This window comes from Ictidomys tridecemlineatus, chromosome 5, assembly GCF_052094955.1.
Source record: "Ictidomys tridecemlineatus isolate mIctTri1 chromosome 5, mIctTri1.hap1, whole genome shotgun sequence".
In the NCBI taxonomy this organism is placed as follows: domain Eukaryota; kingdom Metazoa; phylum Chordata; class Mammalia; order Rodentia; family Sciuridae; genus Ictidomys; species Ictidomys tridecemlineatus.
Window position 1 is genome coordinate 152393590 of NC_135481.1, and position 13169 is coordinate 152406758.

Genomic DNA, 13169 nt, shown 5'->3' on the forward strand with positions numbered 1-13169 from the left:
GGCAGTGTAGGTTGTTTCCAAAGTTTTCCTTATTAGAAATATCAGCATTTATAAAAATATTCTCATGCTTCTGTGCTGGAAATTTTTTTGTGTGGTATTCCTGAAATTACACATTTTAACTCTTCCTAGGCTCTGTCTTGTTGTTTCCAAAAACATCCCTGTTAGCACAAACCAACAGAGCATGAAGGAGTCCAAAAACAGCCTCTCAGTCTGCCTGGCTGTGTGGGCGGAGACCCTCTGGAGGCTCAACCTAGCCTTTGCCATCCCTTTATCATCCTTGCCAAAATGGTAGGTCCTACCTGGACAGCTGCCCTCATGATTGTTCTGAAAATCAGAGGCTGTTGGGATCACCAAAAATTTTATTCAGGGGCTGGGGTTGTGGCTTAGTGGTAGAGCGCTTGCCTCACATGCGTGAGGCCCTGGGTTCAATCCTCAGCACCACATAAAAATAAATAAACAAAACAAAGATATTGTATCCATCTACAACTTAAAAAGAATTAAAAAATTTTATTCAGAGAGGGCAAAGAACAGAGGTGCTCTTCTGATATTTCCTTGGTGCAGAGGTGAGCATCTTGGCTGCCATCCTGGTCTGGTCAATGATGAGGCTTTGTCTTGCCTTTTCCATTATTTCAGAACTTACTCCTTTTATTGTCTTTTGTTTGCTTATTTATTTTGGTACCAGGGATTGAATCCAGGGATGCTTAACCATTAGACCACTTTACCGGCATTCCTCCCACTTTTTGTTAATGTTAAAATTTTTTCATTTTGAGACAAGTTCTCACTAAGTGGCTAGGGCCTCGGTAAATTGCGGAGGCTGGCTTTGAACTTGCAATCCTTCTGCCTCAGCCTCCCAAGCCAGTGGGATTATAGGTGTGCATCACTGCACCTGGCTATTGCTTTTTTTTTTTTTTTCAATCAGATGATGTTCTCATTTCTTTTGTAATTTGCCAGTTGCCTTCAGGTTTTGGTTTTATTTTATTGAGATAGCAACAATGTTGATTGAATATCTCTCAGCACTTAGACACCAAGCAAGTATCTGTCAAGTGTGTGACCTTATTGAATCCTCACATCAGTCCTGAAGATGCTTCTATGTGTACTTGACAGGGGGGGGTGACAGAGTCAATAGCTTGCCTAGGCCTCAGGATGGGTGGAATGTCATTCAGACACCTGTCATTCCACATCTGGGCCCTTTGTACGATATGAGGTTGCTAGTAACTGCTTATTGGTGGAGCTGCCAGCAGCAGCACAGGTCTCTAACCCTATAAAGAGCAGTGAGCACCTGAGAGAACTTTCCCCTGGGAGGGAAGTACTGGCAGGGAGAGCCCTTGGCTTACACATGTCCAGGCATTGCACACCTGGTTTCTCTAGGTCTCCAGCCAATGCCATTGCACTTTTTACCTGGCCCTGCAATAGGGTCTGTTATGAGGGTGTTCCTCTTTATGCTGCTCTGAGAGAAGACCCCTTAGCAGATTATCACTAAATCATACCCCCTACAACATATGCACCATTTCTTACCTCAAACAGTTTCTTTTTTTTTTTTAATTCAGTTTTTTTTTATTACATATAGATATAAAACATGGGTCCCCAGTATTTCTTTTTTTTTTTTCTGGGGCAAACAATGTTCTATAATTCTGAACCACAATAAGTTGCAATTTAAAAAAAATCTGAGACTTGCACTCTTAGTGTGAAAGCATTTCACCTTAAGTAATTTTATAAATTCTAAGGAATAGAAAAAAATGCTTTTTTCTTGGATATTTGGAAAATTATAAAATAATTGGGCTGAAAAATATATTTGTTAGTACTTTTATACATTAGTACTGTCCACAGCAGGGAGCAGGGGTAGGAAAAACTAATATATATATATATATATGTCTTTGCATGTCAACAAACAGTTTCTGTGGATGAAAAATTGGGGGTCAGCTGAGCAGGATGATCCCAGTTCATATTGCCTTGTGAGGGTGTAGGCAGATGTCAGCTAGTGCCACAGTCCTCCACAGGCCCGCCTGGGACTAGAGATCACTTCTAGGATGGTACATTCACAAAAATGACAGGCTGATGCTCACACCTTAGGCAGGAGGCCTTTGTCCCTTGCCATGTAGACCTTTCCCTAGGGCTGCTTGAGTATCCCTCCAACATGGCAGCTGGCTGCTCCAGAGTGAGTGATCAGAGCAAGGAAGCAGCCACGTGTCTGGTGACTTGGGCCTTCATAATACATGCTGTTGCTTAGTATTCTGTTGGTTGCACTGCTCAATTCTGTTTAGAACGGGAGGGGAGCACTCCGAAGGCCAGGAGCCATGGGCTCTCAGGAAGGCTGGCTCCCACGCATGCCACTATGGTTTCTGATGACTTCTACTCCTGGCAGTTGCGTCTATAGCAGGTTTCTGTCACTTCCCCACACCCTATCTGGTGATACTGTTGCAGAGAAGAGTGTGCTGTGTCATAGCAGCCTTGGTGTCCTGCTGCTGTATGTGGTCCACCTTTCTTATTAGGAGATGCTAGAAAGTGGGTGGCTGTGAAATTCAAGTCTTCATTTCTCAGGAGCAACCCCGATCCCCCAGGGGAACTGGGCATGTCACGGCATCTTCTCCCATAGGCTGATGTGGTGCCTGCCTCTGGACTCGTGTGTAACTTCATAATTTTTTTTAGAAATCATAGAAGGAAGTAGGAGTCAGGAGTACTTGATGCTGACAAAACAAGTGTGGTAAAACATTAGTTACTGGCCACTTGAACTGAGAGAGTGTGGGTATTCACTCTTCTGTTCTTTTTGTATTATTGTAAAACACACATGACATAAATTGTTATATTCTTTTAACCGTATTTTTCCAAATTCTGATGGGAAACAGAATCTCCCTGGGATACACACAGCCGTGGCTCCTCCTTTTGATAGATCATTTTACTGACAGAATCATCCATCCATATGTGTGTTTCATAGACATAGATGAATCAGGATTCACTTAGTTTGATATGGCAAAACCCCAACACAAATGGCTTACTCAGAAGGAGAACCTTAGGGGCCTGAGTGGGCACCAGGGAGGTGGACTTCAGCTGTGACAGAATCTGAGTCAAGTGGTGGTATTGGGTCTCCCCTGTCTTGCTTTGTTGGCTGCTGGGCAGGCCTCCTCACGTGGGCTTCCTAAGGCTTATCCAGGACTTACAACAGTTGGTTTCAGAGGGATGAAGGGCCCTGCCCCCTGGTCTCCACTTAAGTCCCCATGAGGTGCTTGTTGGCTTATGTCCTTCCTACACCTCAAGCTTTCTCCAGACAGTGGGGCTCTGTCCAGCCTGGGTAGCATCCACCCCTGAGGCAGAGACAGGGTATGACAGGGATGACTGAGAACAGTGCTGAAAGGGACAGGTGGCCTCATGACTAGAGGAATGTGGTGGGGGGCACCTCATGACAAGGATGGGGGGGTAGTCTGTAGAATTACTTGGGACTGAATGGGGTACCCCCCACCAAGAGACTTTTGCAGTCAGAAAAGAGATAGGTACTGGCTACAATAGCCATTATGGGACTGTCCCTGGACTGTCCTTAGGAGAATTGGGAAGTATGTTTGGAGAAGTCCCTTATCCTCTTGTGCCCAATGGGGCTTGCTACTTCCAGAGCCTGGACTTCAGCATGGATGAGAAGGTGAATCTTTTGGAGCTGACCTGGGCCCTCGACAATGAGCTCCTGACAGTTGATGGTGTTGTCCAGCAGGCAGCCCTGGCCTGCTACCGTCAGGAGCTGAGCTATCACCTGTAAGAGCCCACCAGGGACCAGGGATTGGGGTGAAACTGAAGTGACAGAGCCAAGATCACACACATAAGTCACCTTTTTCTTTGAGAGACCCACCTGTATTTGCTGAGATGTCAGGCAGCAGTGCAAAACTGTGGCCAGTGCAAAAATGGTGGCGGCTAACATTTTCCTTCCCTTTTTGCATCCATTGTAGATTAGGGGCCTGAGATCCAAGAGCTCTTGGATCTCAGATAAATCCTCTCACATCCTGAGCTCATCTAGATATGTAGCACACAGTAGGAGCTCTAGGCACAAACTCCCTGGGTCAAAAACCTTCTAGAAATTTTACTTGCCAAACATTTGGGGTACTTCCCCAACCCCATTTATAAAATGGGTATAGCAGCTATAGAAAACACACTAGGTGGTAGTTGTGGGGGCAATGAGGTCAGCATGTGCTAGCCCATACATAGTTTCTGTAACTGTATCTGTTTTTATCATATACACAGACATGGGACTCATGGGGTCCAGAGTAGGCACAGGTGGGGCATGTCAGGTCTATGGTGGGGATCCCATCTAACTTGTCTCGTTCCTGTGGCAGAACACAAGTGGAGCAGTTGGTGCAGGAGAGAGACAAGGCAAGACAGGACCTAGAGAGAGCCGAGAAGAGGAATCTGGAGTTTGTGAAAGAGATGGATGACTGCCACTCTGCCCTGGAGCAGCTGACAGAGAAGAAAATCAAGTAGGTTCTGGGCCCAGAGCAGTGGCTTATGGGCAGACATGGGAGCAACTCTTCACCTGGGGCCTCTCCTGATGCATTGCGAGAGAACAGGGGTTGGCATGGGGCTGCTGAGGCCACAGTTGTGTGTGCTGCAGAGCTGAGGCCCTGAGTTTCACCTGAGCCAGAAGACAGCTTTGAGGATATCCTTTCTGAGAGGAGAAGGTACATCTAAAACGCAGTCCCAGTCTTTAAGATGTGGGTGCAAAGTGCCTGGTGTCAGCTGTGCATGCCCCAGGATGACAGGGAAAACCCCTGGCTCTGCCCTCACATACTTCAGGGTCTGTCTTATAAAAGCCAAGGAGGCTCATAACCTGTATATGTTCCTATTTGACTGTGAGGTAGTGGAAGCTTTGAGAGGGGCTGGCAAATGGCCTCTCATTGGTTCGGCTGGTAGAGGGATCCCAGGGACCAAGGCCTGACTCACATGTCACAGTTCTAGTGTGCTGAGCCAAGCCCTGGTATAGTTTCAATGTGTGGTGTTGGCAGATAGATAGGCCAGAGAAAAGGACACAAAGTCACCTCTCTGGTTTATAAGCCAGAACATTTGAGGAAATATTGCCTGTGAGGATTTCCCAGACTTTGGCAGGGAAGTAACTTCCCTGTTCTTACTATGGGAGTCTTAGTAGGTGGTGGGTGGAGTCAGCACAGTGCTTGCTGGCCTGTGGTCCCTGGAAGGGTTCAGCTGTGCACCTCCCCCACACATGAAGATAAAGGAGGAGGGAAAGAGAGATGGCATGGGTATCTTGATTACTCTGAAAAAACCTCTCACCTTTGCCTCCCCTGTCAAGTGTGTGTGGCATTGGAAAGTGACACTTTTTCACAGCAGTCCCCATGCTATGTGTGTCATTCAAGATACACAGAAAGCCTCTGACACAGACCTGATGGACCGTTAAAGGGATTTCATAGGAATTTTTACCCTCCTGCATTTGCCTCCCGTGCACCTTGGAGCATTCACCCAGCCAGCAAGGAGACTTTTAGCATTATTGTGGCTGGTAGGGAAGAGAGATGAGCAGGAAGTTGGTTGTGAGGAGCCAGAAAAGCTGTGGATAGCACCTTTCTTGGCTTGGTCAGCCAGCCCCAGCTGCCATAGAGGATGCAGACTGGTCCCAGTGAATGGGGAGCTCAGCAGTCAATACCTACCTCATGGCACTTTGTATTAGGCTAAACCTTGAGTTGATACCAAAAGCCCATTCTTCCTTTGCCGAAGACCATAGCACCTTGGCTGTGCAATCTGAGGCCCAGAGGTTGAGCAGACAACGTGGTCTCAGGCTCCCACGAAGACTTTTCTGGCCTATGAGGCTGCTGTGGTCTGAGTGTTCTGTCTGTGCAGATGGTGCCTCACATAAGAGCCTCTGCCACCCAAAACAGACCATTTTAATTCCATTTTCAGCCAAAGAAACTGGGAATTGAAGCAGTTCAGTAACTTGCCCACAATTTTGTGTGGATACGTGAAACTGAAATGTAGGTCTTCTCCTATTCTCACACTGGTTTTTGTTTTATTTTTGGTATTAGGGATTGAACCCAGGGGCGCTTAATCATTGAGCCACCTCCCCAGCTCTTTTTATTTTTTATTTTGAGACGGAAACTCATTAGGTTGCTTAGGTCCTTGCTAAGTTACTGAGGCTGGCTTTGAACCTATAATCCTCTTGCCTCAGCCTCCCAAGCTGCTGGGATTACAAGTGTGTTCCACTGTGCCAGGCTTGCTCTATTTCTAAGACAACTTATTTAGTTTGAGAGTATAAGAAAATGGAACCTTAAGTGAAAAGAACACTAAGGGGTCAAGAGTTTGTTCACCTTGCCCTGGGTCAGCCATGGTCCTCAGTCAATTCTTCTCCACAATCTGTGCACTCAGGTCTCTGCAGATATGCCCTGGGTGGAAGCAGGTCTCCACTTCGCCTCCTGTAGCAGCCACCTTCCCTTCTATGACAGTTCACATGGGCAGACTCTGGGCAAGTCAGGACTCCCTACTGTGACCACCTGTGCCTACTATGTCCACTTCCCCTCCATAGTGGCTGGGGAAGGCCAACACAGCAGGCTGAGGCTGACACATGCTTCTGCACGGTGTGGGGAGGAATGTGTTAAAAATAGAAGTGAAAAAGGGTTGAGGGTGTAACTCAAGTGTAGAGCACTTGCCTAGTGATGGCACTATGGGGACGGGGTGGGTGTGTAGTAACTGTGTAGATGTGTTTGTGAAAGAGCAAGTATGTGAATACATGGGTGTGTGTGTGTGTGTGTGTGTGTGTGTGTGTATGAGAGAGAGAGAGAGAGAGAGAGAGAGAGAGAGAGAGAGAGAGTGTGAGTGTGTGAGCCAGCATAGCTACACTCTTGCTTCCACCAGCTGCTGAATCAAAGGCTCTTGCAGGATTGTGGGAGTTTTTAGGAAAGCTAAAAATTAATTGCCTTTTGCCAAACTCTGAAAGTGTTTCCGATTAGTCCTGAGATACTGAATACACATGACCTCACCATAAAGCAGTGTCTGGGTAAACCGAAAAGCGCAGATGTGGGAGGACTACCAAATGATATAGACATGGCGCTTGACCTTCCTGTGATTGAAGTGGGTCAGGGTCACTGTCCTGAAACCCCTGCACATGGGGGTTTATCTCAGAGGGGTGGTTAAGAAGTGAGTCAGTGATGTTTCTGCTCCTGTCAGCAGTTGAAAGTCTCCATTCAGCTGGTGCATCTGAAAAGTCCAGCCCAGCTTTTCTGTGTACACTCCTGCTACATGAGTTCCTGAAAGCCAAGTTGGAGAATCCTCATGGTGAAGGCTACTCTTGTCTTGACAAGGTGCTTACCTTTGCTCCCCTAAGCTGTTCTCCTTAGTTCCCTGCCTTCCCAGAACTGCTCGTAAAGTTGGTCTGGGTTTCACTGGCAGAGTGAAATTTGTGGTTAAAAATAGAATGAAAACGGGTTGGGGGGATAACTCAGGTATAGAGCACTTGCCTAGTATGCATGAGGCCCTGGTTTATATCCCCAGCACCATAAAGGAAAAAAAAAAAAAAGGATTGAAAGTCTACAGAGAGAGGCCAGTAGGTTAAGTTACTAGAATGTCATTTCCTTTCTCTTGATAACCCACCCCACCCACATTCTCCTAACAGCTCTTTTAACAATGGTTAATATCAGCTTCATGACTTTTTGGTACTAGGGATTGAATCCAGGGACACTTAACCACTGAGCCACATCCGCAGCCCTTTTTATTTTTTATTTTGAGACAGGTTATCACTAAGTGACTTAGTGTCTTGCTAATTTGCTGAGGCTGGCCTCAAACTTGTGATCCTCCTGCCTCAGACTTTGAGGTTACTAAGATTACAAGTGTGCCATTATACCCAACAAAGAAGACTCATTTTGAAACAAATATACCTAAAATCTAAAAGTAAATTGGTTTTGGATAATCCCCTTGAGTAACCAAGAGTTAATTTATTCTAGTTGGAATGTGTGGGGCTTGATTATCTTCCAACCTCCAGGAAAGAACTTGGTGATGTCTTTCCTAGGAATTAGGATCATAAACTCTACTGTAATATCTCTATGAATCTGGTTGAGGGACACATCAAGAGATTCTGAGCCGAAGCCCAGAGAGCCTAATGGGCTGCTGGATCTCATTCTGTGAGCAGTGGGGAAATTATCAGTAGGTTCCTGTAGGTAAGTTTTTTTTACTGTGTCTGTAATAAGTGACATATTCATTATAGAAAACTCAGGAAATAACACCAGAAATTCTACTTCCCAGAAAGGATTACTCTTTTCAATGTCCTTTACTTCTTTTTTCTATCCATATAACAATATATAAGATGATATCATATTATATATACTTTTCTGATGGCTGCACAGTGTCCCATTATGTGAGTCTGCCTCCTTTTTTTATTTAACCACTTTCTTTTCATTGTGTATTTTAAAGGTTTTAAAGAATGGGGTGATAGGATCAAATATTGTATGTTGTAAAAATAGTAGTTTAAACTTAGTCAAAATATTGTGAATGGCTGGGAATGTGGTTCAAGCGGCAGCGCGCTCGCCTGGCATGCATGGGGTGCTGGGTTTGATCCTCAGCACCACATAAAAATAAAATAATGATGTTGTGTTCACCAAAAACTAAAAAATAAATATTAAAAATTCTCTTTCTTTCTCTCTCTCTCTCTCTCTCTCTCTCTCTCTCTCTCTCTCTCTCTCTCTCTCTCAAAAATATATATTGTGAAGTGTTAGTCCTATTTGTCATAATGTGTTTTTTTTCCTAAGAGGAGATGTCCTTCCTTCATCTTCTTGCCCTTCGGGTATTTCTTCAAAGTTCTGAGCCAAGATTAAAAGCCTGAGTTTTGTCAGCTGGAGGGTGTCCCATACTTCTCTTATACTCAGTCTTGGACACTGTCAACCCTTCTGAAGTCAGAGTCTCTTTCATTTGCAAGTCTAAACAGACTTGGTTTGAGAAATGTGTCAAGAAGACTAAGATTTGATGGAAATGGTTGTTGCAAAAGATGAATAGAAATTTTGAGGAAAAAATGCTACATATATCTTCCTCTTCCCTCTTGAGAATTCATTGTCCATAGGTTTCATGCTGCCTGTTTCTTGCAGAGGGAGGCTGACTTTTACACGAATCTGGTGTCAAAGGCCTTATCAAAGGGCTTTTGCAGGGTAGTATGGTGTGATGTTGTGCAGTGTAGGTTTGGAGTAGAAAAGCTGTGCATCAGTGTGATACACCCCAGAGAGCTCTGACCACTCACTCACACCAGGACTCCAAGGGCAAGGTGCTGGCATTCATGTAACCCAGCAGCACCCCTTTTCTGATAAGCATCAGGCCTGCATGAGAAGTTCATCTGCTAGAAGCCAACCCCATCTGCTGAGCAGAATGACAGGGTCCCAGATGGCTGGCCAAGTGCTAAAGGTGGGGTGGGCTTCTGAGAAGAAATGCATCCTGAGGAGGTATGTAGCACACCTAAAGAGCCCCAACATAGAGTGCATGCTGTGTTACAGGAACCTGGAGGAGGGGTACAGGGGAAGGCTGAGTCTCCTGCGCTCAGAGGTGGAGATGGAGCAGGAGCTGATCTGGGAGCAGGCCTGCAGGCAGAAGGCTGCACTGGAGCAAGATGTGAGCCGCTTGAGGGCTGAGGAGGCCAGCCTCCATGAGAAGCTCACCCTGGCCCTAAAGGTAAGTGGGGTGCATCCCTGGGGCACCACTGTGAAGATACAAATGGTTGGCAGAGTAGGGTGATGTTACTTTCTCAGCCAAAGGAGAACATTTCAACTTTGTGAGGAGCCATATTGTGGCTCCCTCTAGCTCCCATTCTTTGCTCAAAGTCAGATAAACCTGAGATCAATGAGTCTGGTGGTACCCTCAGAGTCTAGGAGCACATATAGAGTAGCCTGCCAGAGACCAGATTTGTGGCCTGGAAGAGACATGGCTTTGGTGAGTATCCCATGCTCTGCACTCTCCCTGTGCTTGTCTCCAGTGAGGTTCTAGGCTGCAGGACAGGTAGCTGAGACTTAGAGGCACTCATCTGTGTGCCTGGTTCCTCCTCTCCTGTTTCTCCTTCCTTCCTAACTTGGAGCCCAGTAGCTTCCTTCCACATCTGCCCTGCCTCTTAGCTATCTCTCTTCTCTGGGAGGAAAAGCTGGACACAACATAAATCACTTACCAGCTTTGTTGTTGGTAGAATTATGTCCCTTGACCCTTCTCACTACAGTCCCCAGTGTCTGCAGATCCTACCCTCCTTCCCTGATAGGCCTCTGAGCCCTATATCAATAGGGCAGTTTCAGATCTCTCATTTAGAAAACAGCTCAGGCCAGGCACAGAGGCATACACCTGTAATCCCAACAACTTGGGAGGTTGAAGCAGGAGAATCTCAAGCTTGAGGCCAGCCTGACCTTGTACCAAAAAATAAAATGGATTGGGCATTATTACTTAGTGATAGAGCACCCCTGGGCTCAATCCCCAATTCTGGGGGTGGAGGAATGATGCATTCAGCCTTTTCTTTATCACCCTTAACTTTTCTAAGCATGTGGAATGGGAGAAGAAAAGTAGAGACAATCAGGAAGCCATCTTTGTACAGCCCCACCTGTTCAGTGCAGAGGCAGTGGGTACATACATGCCCTGCCTTAAGGGTTGTTCCCTGATTACAAATGCTGCTTGGTACAAGCCTTCTACTTTAAGAGAGGTGATTCTGAGACCTGCTGACATCCTCCTTCAGTTCCTAAGCCTGGTCAACACTCGCCTGTGTCTCATAGGAAAACAGTCGATTACAGAAGGAGATTGTGGAAGTGGTGGAAAAGCTTTCAGATTCAGAGAAACTAGTCCTGAAACTACAGAACGACCTGGAGTTTGTGCTGAAAGACAAGGCAAGTCCTTCTGCTGATTTTGAGTCTTCAGAGGGAAGCCTGTGGTAGCGGGTAAAAGCTGTCTGTATCTTGAAAAAGAATATATAGGTGACTGAATTTAATGTTTTTCTACTGAAATTCTAGAACCCAAAAAAAAAAAAATTAGCATGGTTACCTTACCTCGTTTTTATACCTCTTTGTGACAGTGTTGGTTGTCATCTGTGACCAGGGACAGCACCATTTGCATGGGCCTCAGATACCCATTCCCAGAGTTGGGGGTAAGGAGGAAGGTTAGAGCTCTGTGCCACCTCAAGGCTCCCGTGGGGCTCTCCCCATCCTCTGAGGAGAAGAGGGACTACTCAGGGACAGGAAGGAAAGTCAGAGTGGTTGTACATGGAGGTGCACAGCCCACCATGGAGGAAGGTTCTCAGAGTCAGGACTGGAGAAGCAGCTCCACTGGCCTGAGGGCCTTCCTCTGATTACTTGTCCTCACTTTCAGCTGGAGCCACAGAACATGGAGCTGCCGTCCCAGGAGGAGCAGTTTGCAGTACTCCTGAAGGAATATGAGCTCAAGTGCCGGGTACATGCCCCACCCAACCTGCCTAGCCACCTGAAACAGCCCTGTGTCCTGCTGTACCTGAAGCCCTCACTTTTGTCATTGTTGCACAGAACCTTCCTGTACCCCTACCCTACCCCTAGTCCACCTGCAGCAGCAGCAGCAGGAAGGGGTGCCTGTGAAATGGGCTTGCCCTGGAAGCTGTCGAGGTCTGCCTGGCTCAGACCTCTGGCAATGTGCAGCCCTCATACCTCTCCCCTCCTGGGTGAACAGCACTCTTGGTCTTCAGGTGTAGAGTGGTCCAGCAGGGGATGGCAGGAGTATCTTCTCCAGGCAGAGTGTCTAATGGAGGTTGCTCAGCCCTACATAGGCATTGTTGAGTCATGCCAAGTGTGCCCAGGGACCAGCCAAGATTCTGAGACAGAAGGGTCTACTTCCAGGATCAATCCTCTTGAAGAAATTTCATTATAGGACACCAGGTGTGGCAGTACTCACCTATAATCCCCATGGCTTGGGAGGCCAAGGCAGAAAAAAATCACAAATTCAAAGCCAGACTCAGCAACTTAGCAAGGCCCTAAGCAATTTAGCAAGACTCTGTTTCTAAATAAAATTAAATATAAAAGGGGCTGGGGATGTGGCTCAGTGGTTAAGCACCCCTGAGTTCAGTCCCCAGTATAAAAAGTTAAAATAAAGAAAGACAGAAAAGAACATGGAAGTAGATGATTGTAGACATGAACACCTACATAGGCAGCATTACCGATTGAGTAAGAATAAGTAAGGCGCATCTTCCGATTGTTAGCCATTTAAAACTCTATGGTGGGTCTGGGATGTAACTTAGTGGTAGAGCATGTGCTTAGCATATATGAGGCCCTGGATTCAAGCCCCACTGTACCCACCAAAAAAAATCCTCCATATATAAACTCCATTGACAAAAATAAGAAACATCTAAGACAGATGAGTTAACTGTTCCAAGTTCAACGCTATAATTTGTAACTATCTGAAGATGTGATTATGTGTGAAGTTGACAGTTCTATCAGGTCCAGGTATAGTTACCTTGTGTGCTAATGGATTAGACACAACTAGTTTTAGTTTTCTCTAATTCTTTCCATATGTAAGTCACCTATAAGTATTCATTCCAAGTCACCTCACACTAAAAATGTGATTATTTCTGGGGATACTGTTAATAGTCATTGTTAAGGGCACCAAAGTAATTTTCTGTGATTTGAAAGTGGAGCAGATAGTGTGGGGAAGACATTTGTATTCTTAAAGTTGGTAATTAATATGGGATGCCCTGTCTCCAGAAAAATAGATAAAACAATTGTTTGATTTTAAGGGTCTATTATCAGTTCATTTCTCATTGATTTTCCTCCAATTTAAGTACATTAATTACTTTGTTTCTGTTGCACATTGCTTTGCCAACACCAGAGGATAAAGGTGAGCCTGACCTTTGGTTCTGAGTGGGCTCTGCATCTGCTGCTGTGGTTTGCCTCTGACTCCAGACCCCAATCCCAGGTGCCCTGCTGGTTTTTCTCTGCACTGATTCTTCCTTTTAAAAATCCTGTGTGTGGTGAGCCGTTGTCACCCTTCCTCTGGACTTATTTGGGGTATATTGGGGGCAGTCATACAGGTGGAATGTGCTGGCTAGCTGTCTGCCAGGATCATAGTCACATGCTGGGTCTTTCTTTTGAACTTGTTGAGTAGACTAGGAACTTAGAAGTAATCATCAATTAATATGTGCCTTTAGTACACTGGATTTTTCAAATATACATAAATCCTTTTTCTTGAATGTAACTCTGCTACTTATTTCACCTCTGATTCTTGAA

General features: G+C 45.7%; 1 protein-coding gene across 3 annotated transcripts in view; it reads left to right on the forward strand.

Annotated features, from left to right (window-relative positions):
• Ninl (ninein like) overlaps window positions 1-13169 on the forward strand; it is a 155435-nt gene that overhangs the window by 103228 nt on the left and 39038 nt on the right. For all 3 annotated transcript variants that reach the window (XM_078051310.1, XM_040274792.2, XM_078051311.1), the window contains exons 9-13: window positions 3602-3738; window positions 4314-4454; window positions 9450-9624; window positions 10701-10811; window positions 11290-11370. In XM_078051310.1, coding sequence (XP_077907436.1) covers window positions 3602-3738; window positions 4314-4454; window positions 9450-9624; window positions 10701-10811; window positions 11290-11370 — 645 coding nt within the window. The remainder of the gene's footprint in view (window positions 1-3601; window positions 3739-4313; window positions 4455-9449; window positions 9625-10700; window positions 10812-11289; window positions 11371-13169) is intronic.